Source organism: Camelus bactrianus, chromosome 10 (genome assembly GCF_048773025.1).
Source record: "Camelus bactrianus isolate YW-2024 breed Bactrian camel chromosome 10, ASM4877302v1, whole genome shotgun sequence".
NCBI classification, from domain to species: Eukaryota; Metazoa; Chordata; class Mammalia; order Artiodactyla; family Camelidae; genus Camelus; species Camelus bactrianus.
This window is the reverse complement of record NC_133548.1, coordinates 11,158,716-11,186,470: the sequence shown is the minus strand read 5'-3', so window position 1 is coordinate 11,186,470 and position 27,755 is coordinate 11,158,716. Positions and strand designations below refer to the sequence as shown.

Sequence of the window (27,755 nt, the reverse complement as noted above, 5' to 3'; positions counted from 1 at the left end):
TCTCACCTGGTGCATTTTTATTTTAATCAACAGAAACAACGTTAGTACCTCTTTCCTGGGGTAGGAGTTGCAAAATAAGATATTAACAACAGTCAGTCTTTTTCTTCTAATTCTCTCTGAGATTATCTATCTATCTATCTATCTATCTATCTATCTATCTATCTATCTATCTATCTATCTATCTATCTATCTTAGATATAGTGTGTGCATGTGTATAATATAGCTCATGTGATTATAATACAAAGCTTAAGAAGTGACCTGGGAAGGGAGGATCTTGTAAAGACCTACTCAGAAGACAACTCACTCTCCAATCAATTTTTCAAAAAGCTATAGAAAGCCAGAGGGAAAAATGGTAGAATGCACAAAATATTACAACCCTTCTGGCAAATTGGAAAGGGTCAGTGAGCTAGGGGTTCCAGGAAGAACAATGTAGAAGAGCATGCAGCTAATTATAAAGCACGACAAGGGGCATGGAGCACCTGGAGGTGTGGGAGCTACACCAGCCAGACAGCAGGAGAGCCTGGTCTGTTTCAAACTGAGGAAGCTAAGGGGATGGAGAGGTATCCGAGAACACAGACTGAGGTTGTCCTGTTTACCACCCATCACTACTTCCTCAGACCTCGGACCACTTCATTATCACTGATTCCAGTTTATTCTTTCTCTCCATCCACTCATCTGCTCCTCCAGCCACATGCCCCGTCCAACCCACACTGTCTCGGGTTCGGGGTTGCTTCACAGAGGCACAAAGTTCCACTGGTTCCAGTCACAAGGCATACGGATAGCCTGTAGGTTGAAGCACACTTTTTGCACGATGTAATTGGCTCTATCTACATGGGAATACAGAGGGAAGCCAAGTTTGTCCAGACCCTGGAGATGAGCACAGCTGACATAGGTGATGAGGCCCTGGCCCCGGTACTCAGGCAAGGTGCCCGCCATCCTCATCTCTCCTGTCTGGTCCATCAGGACCCAGGACACAGGGGTCCCCTGGGGCCCCAGCAGGCAGAAGCTGGGGAAGTTCTGGATACAGTGCTCGATGAATCGCTGGCTCCTCTCATTGCCACCAAAAGACCAGAATTTATTCACCCAGACAGCGTGGGTAGGATCCAGGGATGAGGGTTTCAGCATCTTTTGATGGCTGTTGGGAACAAAAGGAAAGAATAGCCTGTAACATCACACATATTATGGCGTATTTTATTTGTTCCCCTCCACCGCCCCCCACCAAACTGTCCTCAGAGGTGAGCAGGAGCGTGTTTAAGGGTACGTGCTCTGTATTTAGGCTGCCTGGGTTCCTAATCTGGCTCCTTGTGTGATTACTGATTTCCCACCTGATTACTTCATTTCTCACCTCCTCTGTTTCCTCATCTGATAAATAAGGATGGTAATCACACCTTCCTTGTAGAATCATTGTGAGACTTAAATGAGCCAATGGATGTAGGTGCTTAGAACCAGTACCTAAGTACTTCACAGATACTAGCTACAATTATTTCATTTGGCCTGGACTGCAGTCTTCCAACCTAGATAAGACAAATATTCTTAACCTCATTTTATATAGAAGAAAAAAGTTGCAGAGTAAATAAATGCGTGCCCAAAAGCACACTCTAGCAAGCATTGAAGTCAGAGCCTAGAATGTTGATGTCCAAAGGCCCTTGGCTACCATTCAGAACAAGTTGCTGAAGTCTAGAAAGGGGCAGTCACATGGAGTGCAGGCGACCCCCGAGCTACAGAACACTGAAGTCTGAAGGCTCCTACAGGCTGCAGAGGGGCCTCGGGGGTGTCCTGGGAAGAGCCCGCAATGTGGGACTGGATCTAGACTCAGGCCCCATTTATGCCCTTAACCATCCGCGTGAACAAGCTATTTCACCCCCTGAGCCTGTTTTCTGTCCAGAAAGTGGAGGTAGTATCTCCCAACTTGTCTTCCTCATGGGGTGGATAAGAGAGTCAAATGATATTATAGATGTCGAGGTGTTTGTTAGGTGTAATGTGTGATGTAATTTTTTTCCTGTAATTATATTTTTATTGAAGTGTAGTCAGTTTATAATGTTGTGTCAATTTCTGGTGTACAGCGTAATGCCTCAGTCATACACGTACATACATATATTCATTTTCATACTCTTTTTCACCATAAGTTACTACAAGATATTGAATATAGTTCCCTGTGTTATATGGTATGAACTTGTTGTTTATTTATTTTATATGTATTAGTTAGTATCTGCAAATCTCCAACTCCCAATTTATCCCTTCCCATCCCCTTCTCTCCCTGGTAACTAAGTTTGTTTTCTGTCTGTGAGTCTGTTTCTGTTTTGTAAATAAGTTTGTCCTTTTTTTTTTTTTTTTTAAGATTTCACATATAAGTGATAACATATGGTATTTTTCTTTCTTTTTCTGGCTTACTTCATTTAGAATGACAGTCTCTAGATCCATCCATGTTGCTGCAAATGGCATTATTTTATTATTTTTTAATGGCTGAGTAGTATTCTGTTGTATAATTATATCACAACTTCTTTATCCAGCCATCTGTTGATGGACATTTATGTTGTTTCCATATCTTGACTATTGTAAACAGTGCTGCTATGAAAATTGATGTGCATATGTCTCTTTGAATTAAGGTTCCCTTTGGATATATGTCCAGGAGTGGGATTGCTGGATCATATGATAAGTCTATTTTTAGTTTTTTGAGGAACCTCCATACTGTTTTCCATAATGGCTGCACCAAACTACACTCTCACCAACAATATAGGAGGGTTCTCTTTTCTCCACACCCTCTCCACTATTCATTCTTTGTGGACTTTTTAATGATGGCCGTTCTGACTGGTGTGAGGTGATACCTCATTGTAGTTTTGATTTGCATTTCTCTGATAATTAGTGATATTGAGCATTTTCTCATGTGCTTATTGGCCATTTGTATGTCTTCATTGGAAAATTGCTTATTTAGGTCTTCTGCCCATTTTTGGATTGGGTTGCTTGTTTTTTATCATGAAGTTGTATGAGCTGTTTATATATTGTGGAAATTAAGCCCTTGTCAGTCTCATCTTATGGAAATATTTTCTCCCATTCTGTAGGTTGTCATTTTGTTTTGCTTATGGTTTCCTTTGCTGTGCAAAAGCTTATAAGTTTAATTAGGTCCCATTTGTTTATTTTTGCTTTTATTCCTATTGCTTGGGTAGACTGCCCTAGGAGAACATTGCTGAGATTTATGTTGGATAATGTATTCCCTGTGTTATCTTCTAAGAGGTTTATACTGTCTTATCTTATGTTTAAGTCTTTAAGCCACTTTGAGTTTATTTTTGTGTATGGTGTGAGGGAATATTCTAACTTCATTGATTTACATGCAGCTGTCCAGTTTTCCCAATACAATTTGCTGAAGAGACCGTCTTTACTCCATTGTATGGTCTTGCCTCCTTTGTCAAAGATTAATTGATCAAAAGTTTCTGAGTTTATTTCTGGGCTCTCTATCCTGTTCCATTGATCCATATGTCTGTTTTGATTACTGCAGCTCTGTAGTATTATCTGAAGTCTGGGAGGGTGATTCCTCCAGCTTCATTATTTTTCTTCAGTATTGCTTTTGCAATTCTGTTTTTTTTTTTTTTTTTGTGATTCCATATACATTTTAGGATTATTTGTTCTAGTTCTGTGAAAAATGTCCTGGGTAATTTAATAGGCATCACATTAAATGTGTAGATTGCTTTGGGTAGTATGGGCATTTTACCAATATTAATTCTTCCAATCCAAGAAAAGAACATGGGATATCTTTCCATTTCTTTAGGTCATATTTAATTTTCTTAGTCAATGTTTTACAGTTCTCAACATATACATTTTTCACTTCTGTGGTCAGATTTTCTCCTAAGTATTTTATTTTTTTGGATGCAATTTGAAAAGGGATTGTTTCTTTACTTTCCTTTTCTGATATTTCATTGTTAGTGTAAGAAATGCCATTGATTTCTGTATGTTAATCTTGTATCCTACTACCTTGCCGGGTTCTTTTATCAGCTCTAGTAGTTTTTGTGTGGAGCCTTTAGGGTTTTCTATACATAGTATCATGTCATCTGCATATAATCACAATTTTACCTCTTCTCTTCCAATTTTGATCTCTTTTACTTCTTTTTCTTGTCTAATTGCCATGGCTAGGACTTCCAATAGTATATTGAACAGAAGTGTTGAAAGTGGGCATCCTTGTCTTGTTCCAGATTTTAGGGGGAAAGCTTTCAGCTTCTCACCATTGAGTATTATGCTGGCTGTAGGTTTGTCATAAATAGCTTTTATTATGTTGAGATATGTTCCCTCTATATCCACTTTGGTTAGAATTTGTATCATAAATCGGTGTTGAATTTTATCAAATGCTTTTTCTGCGTCTGTTGAGGTGATCTTGTGATTTTTGTCCTTTAGTGGATGCAGTGTATCATGTTGATTGATTTCCATATGTTGAACCATCCTTGTGTCCCTGGGATGAATCTAACTTGATTATAGTGTATAATCTTTTTTATATGTTGTTGGATTCCGTTTTCTAATATTTTGTTGAGGATTTTTGCATCTATGTTCATCAAAGATATTATCCTAAAGTTTTCTTTTTGGTAGTGTCTTTGCCTGGCTTTGGTATCAGGGTGATGGTGGCTTCATAGAATGAGTTTGGGAGTATTCCCTCCTCTTCAATCTTTTGGAAGAGTTTGAGAAGGATCAGTATGAACTCTTCTTTGTCTGTTTGATAGAATTCCCCAGTGACGTCATCTGGTCCTGGACTTTTGTTTGCAGGGAGGTTTTTTATTGCTGATTCTATTCCATTTCTAGTGATTGGTCTGTTCAAATGATCTATTTCTTCTGGATTCAGTTTTGGTGGACTTCATATTTCTAGAAACTTTTTCCATTTCTTCTAAGTTGTCCAATCTATTGCCATACAGTTGTTCATAGTATTCTCTTATGATTTTTTGTACTTCTGTGGTGTTGGTTGTAATTTCTCTATCTTCATTTCTTATTTTGTTTATTTGTGTCCTCTCTCTTTTCTTCTTGGTGAGCCTGGCAAGGTTTGTCAATTTTGTTTATTCGTTCACAAAACCAGCTCTTGGTTTGATTGATTGTTTCTATTTTTTAAATTTCTATTTATTTATTTCCTCCCTGATCTTTATTTCTTTCCTTCTGCTGATTTTAGGTTTTGTTTGTGCTTCTTTTTCTAATTCTTTTGGTGGATTAGGTTGTTTATTTGTGATTTTTTTTTCTTTGAGGAAGGCCTGTATCACTATGAACTTCCCTCTTAGGTCTGCTTTTGCTGCATCCCATAGATTTTGTGTGTTTTTGTTTTCATTGTCATTTGCCTTAAAGTGGTTTTTTTTTTTTACTTCTTTTGATTTCATCATTGACCCATTGGTTTTAAGTAGCATGTTGTTTAGTCTCTATGCTATTGTTTTCTTCTGTTTTTGTTTTTCTGTTTTTGATTTCTAGTTTCATGCCATTGTGGTCAGAGAAGATGCTTGAAATAATTTCTATCCTCTTAAATTTATTTTGTGCCTGAGTATGTAGTTTATCTTAGAGAATGTTCCATGAGCACCTGAAAAGAATGTACATTCTGTTTTGGGGGATGTAATGTCCTAAAAGCATCAACCAAGTCAACTGTTCTATTGTGTAATTTAGTATCTCCAGTGCCTTATTGATTTTCTGTCTGGAAGATCTGTCCAATGATGTTAGTGGGGTGTTAAAGTCTCCTACTATTATTGTATTTCCATCAATTTCTCCCTTTATGTCTGTTAGTATTTGTTTTATATATTTAAGTGCTCCTATATTGGATGCATATTTGTTAACGAGTGTAATATCTTCATCTTGTATTGCTCCTTTGATCATTATATAGTGTCCTTCTTTATCTTTCTTTATGGCCTTTGTTTTAAAGTGTATTTTGTCTGATATGAGTATTGCAGCTCCCACTTTCTTGTCATTTCCATTTGCATGAAATATCTTTTTCCATCCTCTTACTTTGAATCTATGTGTGTCCTTCACTCTAAAGTGAGTCCCTTGTAGGCAGCATATTGTAGGCTTTTGTTTTATTACCCAATCTGGCACTCTATGTCTTTTGATTGGAGCATTTAGTCTATTGACTTTTATGTTAATTATTGATAGATGTGTGTTTATTGCCATTTTGAACTTAGATTTCCAGTTGATTTGGTATTTCTTCTTTGTTCCTTTCTTTTCCTTTTTGTTATTCTTTCTGTGGTTTGACACATATGTATTAGCTTGGTTTCTTTTTGGTTTTTGTGACTCTCTTGTATGCTTTTGGTTTGTAGTTATCCTATTTTTCAAATATGTTAATCTATTACTATATCTGTTTGCTTTAGACTGGTAATCATGTAGGCTCAAACAAATCTTAAAAAGAACGAAGAAAAAAAGAGAGAGAGAAAAAGAAGACAGAGAAAGAAATCTATATTTTCTTGCTCTCTTCTCCTATCTTTTATGATTTTGATGTCCCTTTGTAACATCATGTTTATTGTTTTGCAACTCATTATGGTTATCACATTTCCAATTATGATTTTCTCATTTCTGTAGCTTCCTGCTTCTTTTCTATTTAGAGTAGATCTTTCAATATTTCTTTTAGGATAGGTTTAATATTGTTGAATTCTTTTAGTTTTTGCTTGTCTGTGAAATTCCTTAGCTCTCCTTCTACTCCAAAGGACAGACTTGCTGGATAGAGTATTCTAGGTTGCAGCTTTTTCTTATTCAGGACTTTGAATATATCTTGGCACTCCCTCTGGCCAGCAGTGTTTATGTAGAGAAATCAGCTGAAAGTTTTATGGAGATTCCTCAAAAAACTAAAAATAAACTTACCATATGATCCTGCAATCCCACTCCTGGGCACATATGCAGAGAAAACTGTAATTCAGAAAAACATGCACCCCAATGTTCATAGCAGCACTATTTACAGTGGTCAAGACATGGAAGCAACCTAAATGCCCATCAATAGATGACTGGATAAAGATGTGATGCATATATACAATGGAATACTACTCAGCCATTAAAACAAGAATGAAACAATGCCATTTGCAGCAACATAGATGGACCTAGAGATTATCATATTAGGTACAGTAAGTCAGTGAATGACAAATGTCACATGATATCACTTATATGTGAAATCTAAAAAAAAAGGGAAAAATTTTATTTACAAGCCAGAAACAGACTCATGCACATAGAAAACAAACTATGGTAATCAAAGGGGAAAGGAGGGGAGAGGGCTAAATTAGAAGTTTGGGATTAACAGATACACACTACTATGTATAAAATAGATAAACAACAAGGGCCTACTGTGTAGCACAGGGAACTATATTCAATTTCTTTTGATAAGCTGTAGTGGAAAAGAATGAAAAAAAATGTATGTATCTGTATAACTGAGTCACTTTGCTGTACACCTGAAACTACCATAGCAAATCAACTACACTTCAATAAAAAATAAAATTAAGAGAATAAAAATAAAATAAAATCAAGGTAACTTAAAAAAAATTAAAAAGAAATACCCTTCAGCAGCAACAACAATAACAAAATGAGCCTGAGCTTGCAATGAGTGATAGCAGGAGGAATACCAGTGCTGTTGGGAGGAGTAAACAAGAGACAAGATGAGGTCTAGAAAGTAGATGAGTGTTAGCTCTTACAGGGCAATGAAGGAGTTCAGAATTATTTCCAAGTGAGATGAGAAGTACTGGAGTCTTTTAAGCAGGGAAGGAATATGATCTAATGTACATTTTTGAAAAGAAGATGACTCTGCTTTGCAGAAAATAGATTGCAAGGAGGCCAGAGCAAAAGCTAGAAGAGAAGATGGGAACTCTAGCAGGTTAGATGGTGCATCCACTCAAGAGGCATGTCCCCTGGAATCTTAAAACATTTCAGACCTTATTTAGAAAAAGAGTCCTTGCAGATACAACTACATCAAGGATCTCAACATGAAATCATGCTGGATTATCTAGTGGGTCTTTAATCCAATGACGACAAACATCTTTATAATAAGACATACAGACAGAGAAGGCCATGTGACGGCAATGTCAGCGATCTGAGTGATGAAGCCCCAAGCTGCTGAATGCCTAAAGCCACCAGAAGCTGGAAGAGGCAAGGAAAAATTCTCTCCTAGAAGGTTTGATGGGAACACGGACCTGCCAACCCTTTGACTTGAGACTTTTAGCCTCCTCACTAAATTTCTGTTGTTTTAAGCCACCCCAGTTGATTGTGATTTTTTTCATGGCTGCCCTAGAAAATTAACACATGGGCTACTTCAGTGGTGACAGACATGAGCAGTGTAGAACAGCTTCTATCAAACTTACATGAGCTTGTATTTGTCACCATTGGAGGATAAACTCTTTCCATCCATCACAGAAGAAGCCAATTTCTTTGTTGTCTCAGAGACTACATAGAGATTGCATTGTGTTAGCTTCACCTTGCTGAGTTGAACAGCTGCAAGATTTTTTATCACATAATCCAGGCTGGACTGTGTACCTGGATGGGGGAAATGAGAAATCAGATGAGATGTCACTGTTCATTTAAATGTTAGGAAAAAGCTGTTCAGTGGCTAGAAAGTGGTGGGTTTAGAATTATCCAAACTCATGTTCAATCATGAGAAAAATGGGATAATGGCAAATCACTCCCACATTTTAAAAATTCAAAATTGGGATAACAGTATAATTCCTGAGCATATCACAATGCAGCTATGATCATCAAAGGAGATGAACTATAAACATACCATCAAAGAGATGAAGTATAAACATAATAACCAAATTTATTGAACAGAAGCAAACTAAATGTCCATTGACAGATGATTGGATAAAGATGTGGTACACATGCGCAATGGAATGTTACCCAGCCACAGAAAAGAATGAAATAATATCATTTGCAGCAACATGGACGGATCTGGAAATTATCGTATTAGGTGGAGCAAGTCAGGCAAAGAAAGGTAAATATCATATGGTATTACTTATATGTGGAATCTAAAAAAATAATACAAATGAACTTATTTACAAACTGGAAATAGACACAGGAAACAAACTATGCTTACCAAAGGGGAAAGGAGTTGTGGGGAAGAGATAAATTAGGCATTTGGGATTAACACATACACACTACTATATATAAAATAGGTAAACCATAAGGTCCTACTGTATAGCACAGGGAACTATATTCAATACCTTGTAACAATCTACAATGGGAAAGGATCTGAAAAAGAATATATATGTATATGTATAACTGAATCACTTTGCCATACACCTGAAACTAACACAACATTGTAAATAAACTATACTTCAATAAAAATAAATTAAAATAATTTATCAGACAATTCTATGCACTCAGTGCAGGAGATTGTTGTTGCAATGGTGCCAGCTTGTTCCTCTTCACTCTTTAGATTTTTCTGTCCTGAACTGACTCTGGGATTGACCATGAAGCTTGCTTTGGCCAATGGAGCAATAGCAAATGTGAATCAGTAGGAAGCTTGAAAACTTACTAATCAGTAAGAGGCTTGCCTTCTCTTTCTGCCCTAGAGAACGCTGTGACTTCTTTACATTATCCAGTCCATGTCCATCTGCACAGACAAAGCTAGCATCAGCAGACAGACTTGGAATTGCGGCTAACCTAGCGCAGCCGGCTCATAGACAACCCCCAGCTCACTGCAGCCACATGTACGAATCTAGGAGAGGCCAGCGGAGGAATCACCTAGCTGAATCTAGTCCACATTGCTGACCCACAAAGTTGTGAACTAATAAATGATTGCTGTTTTAAGTCAGTATTTTGGGATGGTTTGAAAACCTAATTGATAAAACCAGGCATAGTGCTAAGCATATCACATTCAAGATCTCATTCAATCTTTAAATAGCTCTATGTTTTGGATACTATTATAAGCCTCATTTTTATACATAAGGAAACTGATCCACAGAGAGGTTATTACTTGCCTTAGATCACACAACTACTAACAGGCCCAACAAGGTCACGATTTTAGGTCATCTGACTCCAGAGAGCACATTCTTAACTACTAAATTCCTCCTTTGTAAGTACAACATAATGATAAAACAGAGATGAAATAGAAGGGAAGCCCTGCTCCGATATTCAAGCTCCTTAATAGATCCTAGGCTAAATCATGAATCCTTAGCTATTAAGAAATCATATTTCCCATGTAAACCCCATGCACTGCAGTCTTCAAGTTCTAATTCATTGTTATTGGAGGAGGCCATCAGAACGCTGTGGCTGCCAGTTGACGTGTGAGTTGGACTTGGGCAGCTGGAGGCTCCCCATCCTCTCTCCTGTCCTTGGAATGTGCGTTCCACTTGCCTTTCCAGTTCTCAGAAGCTGCTCCAAGGACACAGCCTTAAGATAGAAATGCAGTGTTGAAACCATCTGGACTGGGTACATGACTGAACCCCATTAAGGTCACTATGCACATTTTTAAGATTTTGGTAGGCAGGTGCAGTGGTCTACTCATCTTGCAGCCCCCCAAGACAAGCCTGGAAGTAAGTTCCCTTGCTTATGAAGCCTACCACCAATCTGGAGTGATCTGCTTCTTTCCTGGGTCTCTCCCTGCCATACACGTGTACGGGGGGCTGGTTTCAGATTTCACCTGGAAAGGTCCACAGGAGGTTTGTGAACTACACACTGTGGAGGTGGTGGCAGCTGAGAGAAAGAATGGACAGCAGGCTGAGGGTCTGGGACTTGGAGTAAAGACATAGAGGATATGGCGGTGTCACTCATAATGAAAAGCAACCCTACAGATGTAGACATAGGAGATCCCAGTAGCCAGCACAGACTCAGGTCCCCTTACTTTGAATCTGCAAATGTTGCTTCCAGTTGATGACTTCTGGTGAGCCAAGGAATTCCTGACATTTCTTGGGGTCTTTGGCGAAGACTTGGTAAGTGTTGGTGTAGTGATCAAGGTCATCTTTCATCTCCTGTTTCGGTTGGGAAATCAAACAAAATGCTTGTGTTTAGTAATTGCCATATTAGTTATCAGTGTTCCATTATATTATGATATTTTTAAACACTAGCATTTTTGTTGCATTAATTTTATTTAAGGATTATTTACATTATGAGATCAAGTCAGACTCCCTTATTCAAGTAATAATGAAAAATGTCCCAAACAAAACTATTCCTAACTCAGCTATTACTTTTAAATTTTCAAACTAAACAAAAATAATCCACTTAAAATTATTTTTCTGTATCTCCATGAAACTCAATAAGAAGCTTGAAAAGTGACTCTGCACTGAGTCTTGCCGTCTCTTTCTGCACTTGAGAACCCCGTGACTTGTATATGTGTCCAATCTACTTCCATCAGCATGGTCAAAAGCCAGCAAAAACCAAGTTGGCATCCACAGTCAGACTTGGGATTGTCACTAATCTAGTCCTACCGGCTCATGCAAAATGACAATTGAGAAGCAAAATCTTTGGCCAAAAGAATAAATCTTGCTCTTGTGCAAAGATTTGTAGAATATGTCTGTATTAAAACTGATGCAGATAACAGGTTAGATGATTCTTCTATAAACTATGAAACTTAGAAAAAATGATGAAATAGATTTGTTTCCTTTAAAAAAATCATACCATTGTTAAACAAACAACAGTTCCATCAGACAAGTAAACATACTCATTTAAATATATCTATCAAAATAATTAAACCTTACATGAGGTTATTTGAGGGTGAAGGAACAGATAGGAAAAAAATTACTTCAGCCAGTGCAGAATCAGAAAGCTTTTTTCCCCCTATAATATCTGGAAAACATGAAACAAATATAAACTTTCTATTCAGTAAGGATACTCCTGATCAAATTTTATTCTTAAGAGTGATGTCACCAAAATGTCAATGTAGGAGACCCTGGGCTCTGTCCTCCCACAAAGATCCACAATTAGACAGCTACCCATGAGCAAAAACAGCTCTGGGAGCTTGACAGCCCACTCAAGGAACTTCAGCGACACAGCAGAACAAAAAACCTGAGACTAACTGCAAGAAAAAAGAAGAAAGGCAACTTCATTTTATCTGTATCATCCCATCCACCCAGCCTGCAATCCTCAGTGCCAAAAGGTAACTCCCCAGCTAGAAAGAGTTCCCCCTCACCAAGAAAGGAAGAGCAGGGTGACCAACCAGCTTCCTCAGGCTTTGGGGACACCACACAAAGATCCCATCTCTGTTTCATACCACTCAGACTGACAAAACTGAGATGTATAGAGATGGCTAGGAACAAAGAGGAGAAATAGGGGCTACCAGTAGCAGCCATGTAGTGGGAGTGATTCGTGGTTCACCTTGGCCTGCCCTGCAGAAAAACCTAGCAGCTTCTGCCCCTGAAGAAACCAGCAGTCAGTACAGCCATCATGGACCCCCCGCAGATTTCACCAACTTACGCTCTGCAGGTGTTTACATTCTCTGATGCCAGTCCCCCCAGCCCCTCCTCACTTCCTTCCCCACAGGCTTGTGCTAGAGCCAGGGAACTGCACCAGCAGTCAGCGGCCAGCTGTCAGCTCTGCAGCTTCATGCGTGCCAGACACCAGCTTGGACCCATGCAGCTGACACCTACCCCACCTACCACACATTTTGGACTAGCCCCTCCAGCTGAGTACATGCATGCCACTGGCCCAACTGTCACTGGCCTCCACTGCCATTTGCACTCCATGCACACACAGAAGGTCACGTCAATAGCCAGGGCCCCCACAGCTGTTTGCAGGCCTGGCTCAGGCCCCATCTTCTGTCACTGGCCTGCACCACTGCAATAACCTGCAGCTGGCCCCTCCAGCTGTCCACTTGAATGCCCACAGCCCAACCCCCATTACCAGTCTCTACTGCTGTGCACTTGTGGCAAGACTCAGGATGCATGTAGTGCATTCCAACAGCCTGCTGCTCCCACAGTTGGTCCTGGCCCTTGCTGCCTGCCCTGGTCCCACCATTATGTGTATGTTTCCATATAGCCCCTACCACCATACAGGCGCCTGAAGCTGACCCCCACAGCTGTGCATGTACACACAAATGGCTTCAGTCACTACCACTGCCCTGGCCCATAGCCACTGGACTTGGAGACGCCACTGAGGACCCTAACAGTGTTACAGCCACTGTGGGCTCCCTGCAATGCTCACTAAGCATAGTCAATGATGTGGCCTGAGTAGAAGAGGTATTGCACACCCCCCAAATCAGTGCCTCCACGTGCCCCTGCACCCGATACCTGCATCACTAAACTTGGGGTCACAGCACATTCCAGAGTGCCCCTACCCACAGGTAAAATTTTTCCTTACCAAAGTTAGCCCATAATGTATGGAAGAGGTGCAGACACCCACACAAGGCTACAAGGATCATGCAGAACCAGGGACGCATGAGATCACCAAAAAACACAGTAAACCACCAGCAACCAGCCCCAAAGAAATGGATTTCCAGGAATTTCTTAACAAAGAATTCAAAGTAATTTTTCAAAAGATGCTGAGGGACCTATAAAAGAATACAGACAAACAACTGAACAATATCAGGACAACAATACCAGAACAAAATGAGAAGTTTGGAGATGGAAAACATAAAAAAGAGCCAAACAAAAATTTTGGACGTAAAGAATACAATGACTTCACTAAAGAATTCAACAGAGAACTTCAAAAGTAAACCAAGCCAAACATAAGAAAGAATGTGAGCTCAAAGTCAGACCAATTGAAATTATCTAATCAACAGAGAAAAAAGAGTAAGAATAAAAAACTGTGAGGAGAGCCTACAAGGTTTATGGGGTACTATCAAAATAACTAATTTGTAAACTATTAAAGTTCCAGAAGTATAAGAGAGGGAAGAGGGGCAAAAAGTTTAAAGTGGTTGAGAATCCCCCAAATTTGGGGAGAAACTGGATATCTAAGTTTATGAAGCTTATAGGTTTCCAAGCAAAATTGACTTAAAGAGAACCTCTTTTAGGCACATTGTAATAAAACCATTAAAAATCAAAGGCAAAGAGAGAATCTTAAAAGCATCCAGAGAAACCAAGCTTGTAACTTACAAGGAATCCCCAAAAGGCTATCAACAGATTTCTCAGAGACCTTGCAAGCCAGGAGAAAATGGGGCTATATATTCAAAGTGCTGAAAGAAACATACTGCCGACCAAAAATACTTCATCCTGCAAAGTTGTTCTTCAGAAATGATGGCAAGATAAAGACTTTCACTAACAACAACAACAAAAACTGAAGGAGTTCGTCACCAACAGACCTGCCTTATAAGACATTCTGAAATTCTGAAAGGGATTCTTTAAGCTGAAATGAAAGGATCATAATTGGTAACATGAAAACATATAGCTCACTGGTAAAAGTAAGCAAATAGTCAGATTCAGAATACTCTAATACTGTAATATGGTGGTAGGTTAACCAGTTAACACCAGTATAAAGATTAAAGGACAAAAGGATTAAAATATCTATAGCTACAATAATTTGTCAGTGCATACCCAATATAAAATATAAATTGTGACATCAAAAACATAAAACAGAGAGAGCAAAAGGATAGAGGTTTTGTATGTAATTGAACTTTAATTGTTATCAGAGTGAAATAGACTTATACCATAATATTTTTTATATAAGACTCATGGTACCACAAAGCAAAAACCTACAGTAGATTGACAAAAGATAAAAGAAGGGAGTCAACTAATGCTTACCACTACAGAAAACCATCAATTTACAAAGGAAGGCTGTGAAAGGAAGAAAGGAACAACAGAATAACAAAACAGTAGAAAACAACAAGGAGGCATTAATAAGTTCTTATCTATCAATAAGTACTTTAAATATTAATGGATTAACTTCTCCAATAAAAATATACAGAGTGGCTAACTGTATAACAAAATAAGATTGACTGTTGCCTACAAGAGACTCGCTTCAGCTTTAAGGAAACATATAGGCTGAAAGTGAAAGGATGAATAAAGTATACCTTGCAAATGGAAATCAAAAGCGAGCAAGAAGATCTGTACTGATACCAGATAAAATAGACTTTAAGCCAGGAATGGTAAATAACAAGGGGAAAAGAAGGCCATTATATACTGGTAAAGGGATCAATTCATCAACAAGATGTAACAATTATAAAAAAATGCAGTGAACAATAGAGTACCTAAATATATTAAGTAAACACAAACAGATCTGAAGGGATAAATAGAAAATAACCCAATAATAGTTGGAGAGTTCAATACCCCACTTTTAAAGGTGGATATTTTATCCAGACAGAAAATCAACAACCAAACATTCAACTTGAATCATTCTTTAGACCAAATAGACCTAACAGACATATACTGAATAAAAGAATGTCCATCTTTGCCACTTTTATTCAATGTAATATTGGAAGCCCTAGCTAGAATAAGCAGGCAAAAAAAAAAAAAAAAAAAAAAAAAAAAAAAAAAAAGAATTGAAAGGCACTCAAATCAGAAAGGAAGACATGAAATTGTCTTTGCAGGTAATGATCTTATATGTGGAAGATCCAAAGGATCCCACCAAACACTGAGAGCTAATCAGTGAACTTGGTAAAAACACAAAATCAATTTACAGAAATCAGTGGTGTTTGTATGCACTAACTGTAAAGAAATTATATAACTAACTGAAAAAGAAATTTTAATAATCCTATTCACAGTAGCATCAAAACAATAAAATACTTAGGAATCAATTTAACTAAGGTAGTGAGAGATATGTACACTGGAAACTACAGCACTGCTGAAAGAACTAAAGAAGAGACAAACAAATGGAAAGATATACCATTGAATTCATGGTTCATGGATTGGTTTATGGTTCATGGATTGAAAGAATTAATACTGTTAAAATATTCATACTACCTGAATCTGTAGATTTAATCAAAATTCCAAAAGCTTTTTTTTTTTTTTGCAGAAATAGAAAAAAGAATCCTAAAATTTATATAGAACCACAAAAGACTTTGAATAGATAAAGCAATCCTGAGAAACAAAAACAAATCTGGAGGCTTCATACTTTCTGATTTCAAACTATGCTACAAAGCTATAGTAATCAAAGCAATATAGTACTGGCATAAAAATAGACACATAGACCAATGAAACAGAATTGAGATTATAAATAAACTCTCGCATATACAATCAACTAATATTTGACAAGGGAGCCAAGAACATGCAATGGAGAAAAGATAGTCTTTTCAATAAATGACATTGGGAAAGCCGGATAACCACATGCAGAAGAATAAAACTGGATCTCAAACTTACACCACTCATAAAATTAACACAAAGTGGACTAAAGACTTAAACATAAGTACTGAAACTATAAAAACCTACAAGAAAATATAGGGATAAAATTCATTGACATTGGCAGTGATATTTTGGATATGACACCAAAAGTACAAAGTAAGCAAAAAACAATGATTGGGATTACGTCAAACTAAAGAACTTTTGCACAGCAAAAGAAACAATCAACAAAATTAAGAGGCACCTATCAAATGGGAGAAATTATTTTCAAATTGTATATTAGATAAAGGGTTAATATCCAAAACACAATTTAAAAGCCCAAATAATTCCATTTAAAATGGACAGAGGAACTGAATAGACAGTTTCTAAAAGAAGACATGCAAATGGCCAACAGATACATGTAAAAGTGCTTATCATTACTAATAATCAAGGAAATGCAAAACAAAACCACTCATGTCAGAATGGTTATCATCAAAAAGACAAGAGACAGCAAGAAATGGTGGAGTTGTGGAGAAAAGGGCACCCTGTGCACTGCTGGTAAATTGGTAAAGCCACTATGGAAACAGTATGGAAGTTCCTCAAAAAATTAAAAATAGAATTGCCACATGAATCAGGAATTCCATTCTGGGTATATATCAAAAGGAAATAAAAACAAGATCTTGAAGAAATGTCTACACTTCAGCATAATTCACAATAGCCAAGATATGGAAACAATGAATGAATGGATAAAGAAAATATGGTACATCTATACAATGGAATATCAGCCAGCTATGAGAAAGAAGTAAATCCTGCTATTTGTGACAACACGGATAGACCTTGCAGGAATTATGCTACGTGAAATAAGTCAAACAGAGGAAGATAAATACTGTATGATCTCTTTTATATGGGGAATCTAAAAAAGCTGAATCATAGAAACAGAGTTGAACAGTGGTTACCAGAAGCTGGGGTGGTGGAGGGCAGGTGAAATGGGGAAATATTGGTCAGAGAATATAAACTTCTAGTTATAGGTTGAGTAAGTTCTGGGGATCTAATGTACAGCATGGAGATTATAGTTAATAATATTGTATTATATGCAGTTGACCCTTGAACAACATGGAGGGTAGGAGCACCAACTCTCCCCTCAGTCAAAAAATCCATGTACAACTTTATAGTCAGCCCTCTGTGACTTCAGTACCACATCCGTGGATTCCACCAGCCTCAGATGGTATGGTACTATAGCATGTAATTATGGAGAAAAATCCGCATATTTGTGGACCTGTGCAGTTCAAACCCATGTTGCTCAAGGGTCAACTGTATTTGAAGGTTGCTAAGAGAGTAGATCTTAAATGATTTTCCCACATATAAAAAAAAAAATGGTAATCGTGTGGCATGATGGAGGTGTTAAAGCTACAGGGAAAATCATTTTACAATCTATGTGTATCAAATCTACATGTTGTACATTTTATATTTACACAATCTTATATGTCAATTACTGCTCATAAAGCTGGACAAAACTTATTTTTGAAACTACTTTTGAGAGTAACTCAAATAATATTATTTCTCATTCAGGTTTCTAACAATAATTAAAAGTACTCATTTTCAAATTATTAATTTGATTAATTGAATAATATTTTTTTACCACTTTCACTTGTATGTTAGTTATATTAAAATGGCAATATATTTAATATTTTATACCAAAAATTTGGATTTTTACTTGATATTTCAAAATATAATTACACATTTTAATTTTGAGATTTTTAACTACTTAATTTCACTAATTCAAAAGTTTACAGAAACTATTAGAAATAATGGAAGAATTCAGCAAGGTAGCAGGTTACAAGATTAACGTTCAAAAATCAGTTGCATTTCTTTACACTAATGATGAATCAACAGAAAAAGAAAGTAAAGAAACAATCCCCTTTAAAATAGCACCCACAGTAATAAAATACCTAAAAATAAATATAACGAAGGAGGTGAAAGAACTATACACAGAAAACTATAAACCATTGATGAAGGAAATTAAAGAAGACTTAAGAAAATGGAAAGATATCCTATGCTCTTGGATTGGAAGAATCAATATTGTTAAAATGGTCACACTGCCCAAGGCAATCTACAGATTTAATGCAATCCTTATCAAATTACCCAGGACATATTTCATAGAACTAGAACAAATCATAATAAAATTTATATGGAACCATCAAAGACCTAGAATTGCCAAAGTATTGCTGAAGAAAAAGAAAGAGGCTGGAAGAATAACTCTCCCAGACTTCAGACAATACTAAAGAACTACAGCCATCAAGACAGCATGGTATTGGTACAAAAACAGACACATAGACCAATGGAACAGAATAGAGAGCCCAGAAATGAACCCACAAACTTTTGGTCAACTCATCTTCGACAAAGGAGGCAAGAATATACAATGGAATAAAGATAGTCTCTTCAGCAAATGGTGTTGGGAAAACTGGAGAGCAGCATGTAAATCAATGAAGCTAGAACACTTCCTTAAACCATATACAAAAATCAACTCAAAATGGATCAAAGACTTAAACATAAGACAAGATTCAATAAAACTCCTAGAAGAAAATATAGGCAAAACATTATCTGACATACATCTCAAAAATGTTCCCCTAGAACAGTCCACCCAAGCAATAGAAATAAAAGCAAGAATAAACAAATGGAACCTAATGAAACTTACAAGCTTCTGCACAGCAAAGGAAACCATAAGTAAAACAAAAAGACAACCTATGGAATGGGAGAAACTTTTTGTAAATGAAACCGACAAAGGCTTGATCTCCAGAATATATAAGCAGCTCATACGACTTAATAAGAAAAAAACAAACAACCCAATCCAAAAATGGGCAAAAGACCTAAACAAGCAATTCTCCAAGGAAGAAATGCAAATGATCAATAGGCACATGAAAAAATGTTCAGTATCACTAATTATCAGAGAAATGCAAATCAAAACTACAATGAGATATCACCTCACACCAGTCATAATGGCCATCATTCAAAAGTCCACAAATGACAAATGCTGGAGAGGCTGTGGAGAAAGGGGAACCCTCCTACACTGCTGGTGGGAATGCAGTTTGGTGCAGCCACTGTGGAAAACAGTATGGAGATTCCTCAAAAGACTAGGAATAGACTTACCATATGACCCAGGAATCCCGCTCCTGGGCATATATCCAGAAGGAATCCTACTTCAAAATGACACCTGCACCCCAATGTTCATAGCAGCACTATTTACAATAGCCAAAACATGGAAACAGCCTAAATGTCCATCAACAGATGACTGGATAAAGAAGATGTGGTATATTTACACAATAGAATACTATTCATCCATAAAAACCGACAACATAATGCCATTTGCAGCAACGTGGATGCTCCTGGAGAATGTCATTCTAAGTGAAGTAAACCAGAAAGAGAAAGAAAAATACCAAATGAGATCGCTCATATGCGGAATCTAAAAAAATAAATACAAAACAGAAACAGATTCATAGACATAGATACAAACCTGTGGTTGCCAGGGGGACAGAGGGTGGGAAGGGACTGGGATTTCAAAATGTAGAATAGATAAACAAGATTGTACTGTGTAGCACAGGGAACTATATACAGGATCTTGTGGAGGCTCACAGCAAAGGAGAATGTGACAATGAATGTATGTATGTTCATGTATAATTGAAAAATTGTTCTCTACACTGGAATTTGACACAACATTGTAAAATGACTATAACTCAATAAAAAATGTTTAAAAAATAAATAAAAAGATTACAGAATATGTAATCAATAATTCTAACCATGTCATTTTGCTCCTTAATTTTCCTTAATCCATTCTGTTTCAGACCTTATGCTTTGCAATTGTTACTTTCTCTACTTTGAATGCAATCCTGCCCTGCCACCATGTAAAATGTTTATTTTCAACATCCAATTTTGGTGAAATTTCTACTAAGAAGCATTTCTGATCCTCTCCCTGCAATTCTATCACACATAGTTTTTTTCCTGCTTTATTTTATTTGCTTTATTGATGACAGTAGGTTATAATACAGAGCAGCATGTCAATGTGAAGACAATATCACAATGAGAAGTTTTGAGTCAGCATGAATGACTTGATATGGTTTCAAAATTGGTGTTTTTAAAAGGTAGGAAATATTTTTTCCCTTAGGTTAAGAGTTTAAAATGGAACTAGGGTCTGATTGATTATAATGTAGGAATCTAGCCTGGGAAATGCTCCTGTAACATCTCTAACAAAAGATCAGGCTCTTGTCTATGCCATAAACATAATCTTAAATTAGCATAACATTACACTGATTGCCTTTATTCCCCAAAACTGGATGCAAGAAATAACAAAGTGTGGTTGGTCTTAAGCATCAGCAGGATGCTCTTTGTGCTCTGATTGTGCACATTTCACACCATGCTGTAATTTATCTGTGGATTTTCCTATAGTCTCCACCAGGCTTTGGACTTTTGAGGCCAAGGGCTTGCTAACCATCATCTTGATTCATTTCTATAGACCTAGGGTCTACCACATTGACAAGTGCATGGTAAGCACATAGTAAACATGAACATAGATGAATATTCATTCTACATTTGGCCCCTTACCTGTTCCTGAGGGCGGATAACCACTGTATTAAAATCAGGCCACTTGTCCACGAGGGCCTTTAGCCTGAACGGGTTTCCCTGGTTCATATGGAAGACGGTCCCATAAACCTGCAGTGTCCCAAGAAGGTGAGAAGGTTGGCTTATTAGGAAGAGATGGAAAAAGGCATTGTTTGATCAAGACAAAGTTTATTTCTATGAAATAATGGAATTGTTTGATTGGAAGTCACCTAATGAAAATTTCTGCAGACCATTTTTTTAGGTTCTACTTTTTTGCCCCCAAAAATATAGCTTTAAAAGATATTCATATAGAAAATATTCAGACCGACCAAATTTATGAATAAAATGAAATCCCTCATTGTATATATAATAAGATCCTTAATAGATTTCCTTTTATTCATGTATACACAGAACAAATTTCACAAAAATGAAAAATACTGGATATGCTCCACCCTATGTGTTTCCAACTTTTCAATGTGAAAAATGACTCTTCAAAGAATATCTTTTTGCAGAAATCTTTGCAAGTGTACCTGATATTTGCTCAGGGAAGGTCTTTAGAAGGGAGATTGCTGTGTCTAAAGTTATCTTCAAGTTTAAGGCTTTTTAACATATGTTTTTAAATTATCTTCCATTAAACGTAAATGATTTCTCACCAATGAGTGGAGGCTATAGTAATTAAACATCAGTGACAGTTATCTCTTTGGTCCTTTTATAGTAAACAAAAATAAACAGATCGTCTACCTGTAGAAGAATGCTTACCTTTCTCTCACCCAGAGTGAAAGGATGGTTTACAAATGGTTAAGATTGAGGAAGGTGAATATATTCATCTCACCTCAAAAACATGCCAAGTCTTTAAAGTATTAGCCTCAAATAAGAGAAACAGATGTATCCATGATTCACTCCATTGTAAATTTATGGTCTGATCTATAATAACAGTGGGTAATATTTGCATAGATTCTCTGTGTGCAAGGCACTGTTCCACCTGTTCAACATAACTTCCTCTCATCCTGACAATAACCCCAAGAGGCTGAAGTGCTCATTACTTCCACTTTGTATGAGAAAACTGAGGCATATAAAAGTTAAGTGATGCAGCATGGATATACAGCTTGTTGGTGGGAAAGGCAGTCACAGATCCAGGCGGCTGTTGCTGAGTCTGCTCTTTTAACCACAGAACCAGTGAGATGTCACTATCATCAACCTAACTCCCAAGGTAGGGTTAAGGTGCATGTTCTGGACAAAAATGAATAATAGCAATTGAAATATGTAATTTTTATTGATCAAGGTCCAGGGAATTGTGCCAAGTGCATAAGCATAATGCTTAGTCCTTGGCTTTGAGTATTAACTTGCCTAGAGTAAAATCCTGGCAACTTACTGTGCGAACTTGGTAAAGAACAGAGACCTGTGCCTGTGCAATACCACAGCCAGGATATTGACACTGACACTCTCAGGATGCAGAACATCTTCATCACCCCAAGGATCCCTCCTGTTGCTCTTTTATAGTCATATCCATTACCTTCCCACTTCCTACCTCCTTAACTTGTGGTTACTGTCAATCTGTTCTCCATTTCTGTAATCTTGTTACTTCAAGAATTTTATATAAATGGAGTCATATGGCATGTAACCTTTTGAGATTTTTTTTTTCATCCAGCATACTTTTTTGGAGATTCTTCTAAGCTGTTGAAAGCATTAATAGTTCACTCTTTTTTATCACCCAGTAGTATTTCATTGTATGGATGTACCGCAGTTTATTTAACCATTCACCTACTGAGGGACATCTGGGTTGTTTCCAGTTTTTGACTATTCTAGATAAGGTTATTATAGACACTTGTGGATATAATTTAGTGCAAACATAAGCTTGCATTTCTCTGGGACAAATGCTCAGGATTGAAATTGCTGGTTGTGTGTTGGTTGCATTGTTAGTTTTTAAAGGAACTTTTCCACCTCTGTTATCAGGAAGATGCAAACCTCTGGTACCCTAAGAATGTCTCAAGCTCACCTTTAAGGACTCTGGGAGGCTCTTCCTCAGGGATTTTTCTAGCATCAGCAGCTTCTGTGGACCCTGCAAGTAGAGCATCTTGGCAGGTACTTTAGCCTAGAGAGAGGAACAAGAAGCAATCAGGAATGAGGAGTTGCTGAACCAATAGGACCTAGAGCCACACATCTGTCCCTGAACCTTAGAAGGTAACAGGTGAGATTCATTTGCCTAAAATAATTGCTTTGGGAGAGGGAGAGAAAGTACAATCACCCTAGATTTCTAGCCTTATTATGAAGGACAGGAGTTTGGAGGAGCATCGTGAAAGTCCTGAAGGGACCAGGTCATAGAAGACAGCAAGAAATAAGAGTCACAGGCTCTATGCTTATGCTTAAGCCCAAGACCCTCTTCAGTGCTCTTCATTAGTGTCACTGTCACATTTTGAAACCCTTACCAGCTGCAAGGAAGGGTGAGAATTTCAGAAAGCAAAGTTCTCCTACTAGTAATTTCCTCTTCATTTTCTTACACTACTCCGAATTTCCGTCACTAAAGATACATTTATTCTAACAAACATATTCTTAAATATGCAAGTGCATCCTTTGGGATTAAGTTGCCATCAGTGATTATCCCAACGTCACCACTAACAAGCTATATAATCTTCCAAAATTTGCTTAACTTCTTCATTCCTCTGAAAACAGAGTCTATCCCAGAAAATTGTTGTGAGAATTAAACGAATTAATACATATTAAGTGTGTGGAAGAGTTTCTAGCATATATTAACTCAAAGCATTATTATTTTTACTATTGTTATTATTAGTATTGTCAGTGACAGTTAACTACACAGTAATTCAAATCAGTCCAATGGATTGTTCTTCTGTATTGAAGGAATGGGATGTAACTTCAACAATGCTTTGGGCTGTTGGTCTTTTTAACTTTAGCTAATCTATGGATGTGAAGCATTACCTCGCTGTGGTTTTCATTTGCATTTTCATCATGACCAAAAATGCTGAGCCTCTTTTCATGTGTTTATTGGTTATTTCTGTGTCTCGTGTATGCGTGCGCCTCCAGTGCCTGCTCAAACTTTAGCCCATTTTTAATTGGGTTGTTTGTCTTCTTATTAATGAATTGAAAGAATTCTTTATTTATTCTGTATACAAGTCCTTCATCATATATATTGAATATTTTCTTCTTGTCTGTGGCCTGCCTTTTTGTTTCTTGAACAGTGTATTTCAAAGATGAAAAGATTAAAGACGTTAAATAGGATAAAGTCTAATTTATCCATTTTTCTTTTAAGCTTTATGCTTTTTCATTCTATATATGAAATTTTTGCCTATCCTTTGATCACACAAATATCCTCTTATATCTTCCTTCAGAAGTCTTATAGTTTTGCTCTTATCTTTGGGTCAATGATAACTTTCAAGTTAACTTTTTGTGTGTGGTGTAAGAGTTGATAGTCACTTTTTCCCCAGTGTAGATACCAGTTGTTTAGTTACCAGCTATTGAAACGATTCTACTTTCTCTGTTGAATTGTCTTAGTGTTACCGTTGAAAAGCAGTTGAGCTTATATGCATGAGTGTATTTCTCTGATGGGTATATCTATTCTTATGATAATGCCTCTGTTTTGAGTTCTGTGGCTTTTACAGTAAGCCTTGAGATCTGGTAGTGTGAGTCTACCAAATTTTTAGATCTTTTTGCTTAGGTGTTTGCATTTCCATATACATTTTGGAATGAGCTTGTGAATTTTTAGTAAAAGTTTCTGAAATTTATACTGAGGTTACAGTAAATTTATATCTCAGTTAAGTGAGAAGTAACATCTGAACAATGTTGCATAGTCTAATCTGTGAATGTGATGTATCTCTACGTGTTTTTTTAGGTCTTCTTTAATTTTTTAGCAATGTATTTTAGCTTTTGGCTCATTGGACTTGAATAACTTTTGTTAAACTTATCCCCATTTATTTCCTTCTTTGGATGCTGTTATAAATAAATATATAACTGCAAATTATGTTATATTTTGAAGTTTAAAAATTGTTACTTGTTTATAGAAATACTATCAATTTTTCTATGTTGGCCTTATGTACTGTGACCTTATTGAATTATTATTACCTCTGGTAATTGTGTATTGGTCTTTTTTTTTTTGCAATTACTTAAAATTGTCTATGTATGTGATCAAGTATTTTGTTGCAAATAAAAATAATTTTTGTTTCTTCCATCTGTATGTATTTTGTTTCCTTCTCTTGTCTTTCTGTACTGCCTAGAACTTCTAGGAAAATATTGTATAGAAGGAACTAAGTGAGCATCCTTGCTTTGTTTTTGATATTAGGGAAAAACATTTGTTTTCTCACTTAAGCATGACAATAAGAAATATTACTTTATTTTTGCACCTGTCTTTATGAATGATATTGATTTATATTTTTCTTTTCTGCTAAGTTCTAATCTGTTTTGGTTTAGTAATATTTATGGTCATAAAATATTAACTGGGAAAGTGTTTCCTCCTCTATTTTCTTAAGAAATTTGTTCATTATTGGCATTATTTCTTCCTCAAATATTTGTTGATTTCAACATTGAAGCCATCTGGGACTAGTAAATATTTTTACTTGCAATTAAATTTCTCTGTGGAAATGTTTTAAGTAACAATTCAATATTTTTAGTAAATACATGCCTTTTCAGATTTTTTTTTTTTTTTGGTAACTTCTGGTTATTTAGGTCTTTAGAAGGATTTGTCCATTTCATCTAAGCTGTCAAATGTATTGCACAAAGTTGTCACATATTCTTATCCTTTTAATGTCTGTGGGATCTATAGTAGTGTCCCCTCCCTCATTCCTGGTACACGTTCTTGAGTTTTATTTTTTGATCAGTTAAGAGCAGGGTTCCTTAAATTCAGCACTATTTATATTTCAGCCCAGATAATTCTTTGTTGCAGGAGGCAGTTCTGTGTGTTGTAGAACATAAAGTAACAACCCTGGCCTCCACCCACTAGCCATCAGGAGTAACACCCCCACTCTGTGTCATGAAAAACATAAGTGTCTCCAGCCTGTTGCTCCAGCTCCTTGAGTGTCTCGGGACTGTGGGAATCTAACACTCCTGGAGGCAAGTGTGACCTTTCATCCAGCAGCTTCTTTTAAGAGGCAAAATGAGGCAGAAGAGGCAAAATGAGTTTGAGGCCGAATTTCTAGGGTTGTAACATTATTATAACAGTGCAAAGCACACAGTGTGAGACAGCTCTACATGTAGACATGCTCACGTGCACACACTGAGAAATAACAACAGCAACAGCAAACAGAATAAGGCCCATTTAACAGGGGAGGATGGGACCCAAAGACGCTATGGAACTGTGCACTCAGTGCGAGCCTTTAGCTGTGGTAAAGGGCAAAGTCCACAAAGTAGGCACTTCAGACCCAGCCTTCCCCTTACTGGAAATGTTTCCAAAATGTTGAACAAAACAAGATCTAAGAAACAGTTTTTATAAAACAACATTAACAAATAGGAAGAAACAAGACACAGTCTTGATGTCTGGCCCTAGGATAAGGTTACATAAATTGTGATCTCTTAGTATGATGCAACTTTAGGAGCCATGAACACAACAACTATGACACACACAAGGCAGAATATTAAAATCAAAGGAGAAGGTGTAGAATATAAATCCTTGATTAGAATATGTGAATCTTTGCATAAAACATGGTCAACATGCAACATAGAATTATAAGGATGTAGAAAGATTAATTTAGAAGGGAAAACAAAAAATTAAAAACCCTTTTATGGCCATAGCGTTATTGATAAAATCTTAGCTCACTTTTTTTTCATGTGATTTGAATTAACAGTCAATCTGGCCTGCGTTCTAGTCTCTATTTCTCCGCATATTTTCTCTCAGTGTTTGAACAGAGTACTTCACTTTCCTGATTAAACTTTATCTAAGGAACACACTACCTCTGTTACAATGTCTCCTAAAGGAGCAAATAGAATAATGTCTGCATAGTACTTCAGTACAACAGGGGGCTGGATAAATGGTAATTAGATGAGCATACCTCTTTGCAAACGTTATTACCTCCCTACGCACCCACCAGCTTCCCATATCCCTCCATATCATTTATCTGCTCAGGATGGAAACCTGGCTAAGTCCTTCCCAGAATTATTCCCCGCGTGCAGCTGCTGTATACACAGTACATACGATGGATCATTTCTAATTGAATAGACTCCCTTTCCTTTGACATAAGAGTCCATAAATAAGCTGAGCCTTTCCTATCTAAAACCAACAAGAGCATTTGATTTTCCCCACCTTGTTGTGGGGGAAAAAGGAGGCGAGTGTCACAAAGCAGTGATTGTCTCCAGCGAGAAGTGTCCTCACCTGCAAAGCTGTCTCCACGGAGTAAGATTCCCAGGAACAAATGAGAAGGAGCAGACTTTTCAGAATATGAAATTGCCTTTATCCTGTCATGTACAAGCAGGGACTGCAAAGGGTGTTTTAGTAACTTTTCTACAGAAATAGCTAAATTGAAGCTGTTATTGTAGACTTTGCCTCTTTGAAAACAGAGGGGAGAAGCTTTGGTTGGCCGGTGTGGAGTCCGGCGGCACACAGTCCCTCCCTCTGGGTCACACGTTCTGCTACTTCTGCACATTTGGGAGTCTGGTTGGGCACAGCATTTGGCTTCTGATCCTACCACTTACCAGTCGTGTGTCTTTGGCCAAGTTATCAGATCTCTCTGTGCCTCTGTTCTGCCTCTATAGATGAGGTGACTAATATTGCCTGCTATTACTAGGTTTTTGTTTTTTTAAGTTAAATGGGCTGACATTTGTGACATGCTTAGGTGAGTGCCTGACAAATATAAAATGTATATTAATGTTTCTTAAATGAAACAAAGCAAAACAAAATCACCCCAACGTAAGGTAAGCTGCATATAGAAATGTGTCTCTCAAAATATTGAGTGAAATACCTTTTCCCTGAGGTTAAAGATCCAGCCCCTTTTGATCTGATCATTCTAATGGGACATAATGAAGAGAAGAATGTCCAAAAGAGATGACATGTTGTCGTGGTACACAGTCCTACACGGTCCAGAAAACTGTGTGAGCTTTTCCTACAAACATCCTCACCTAATT

The 27,755-nt window shown here is 37.1% G+C and overlaps 1 protein-coding gene across 2 annotated transcripts; it reads right to left on the bottom strand.

Annotated features, from left to right (window-relative positions):
- On the bottom strand, positions 1 to 27,191 carry LOC105070055 (glycine N-acyltransferase). 2 transcript variants are annotated; one of them, XM_010956323.3, is made up of 7 exons: positions 27,007 to 27,191; positions 22,690 to 22,785; positions 20,697 to 20,804; positions 10,760 to 10,886; positions 9,452 to 9,529; positions 8,283 to 8,454; positions 1 to 1,135 (listed from the first exon to the last, which is right to left on the bottom strand). In XM_010956323.3, the coding sequence occupies exons 2-7, from the start codon at positions 22,765 to 22,767 to the stop codon at positions 733 to 735; spliced, it is 966 nt and encodes a 321-aa protein (XP_010954625.2). In that variant the 5' UTR covers positions 22,768 to 22,785; positions 27,007 to 27,191; the 3' UTR covers positions 1 to 732. The 2 variants fall into 2 exon arrangements, with proteins under 2 accessions (XP_010954625.2, XP_010954626.2); XM_010956324.3 differs by lacking the exon at positions 9,452 to 9,529 and having other exon boundaries at positions 27,007 to 27,184.
- Between the last annotated feature and the right edge of the window lie 564 nt (positions 27,192 to 27,755).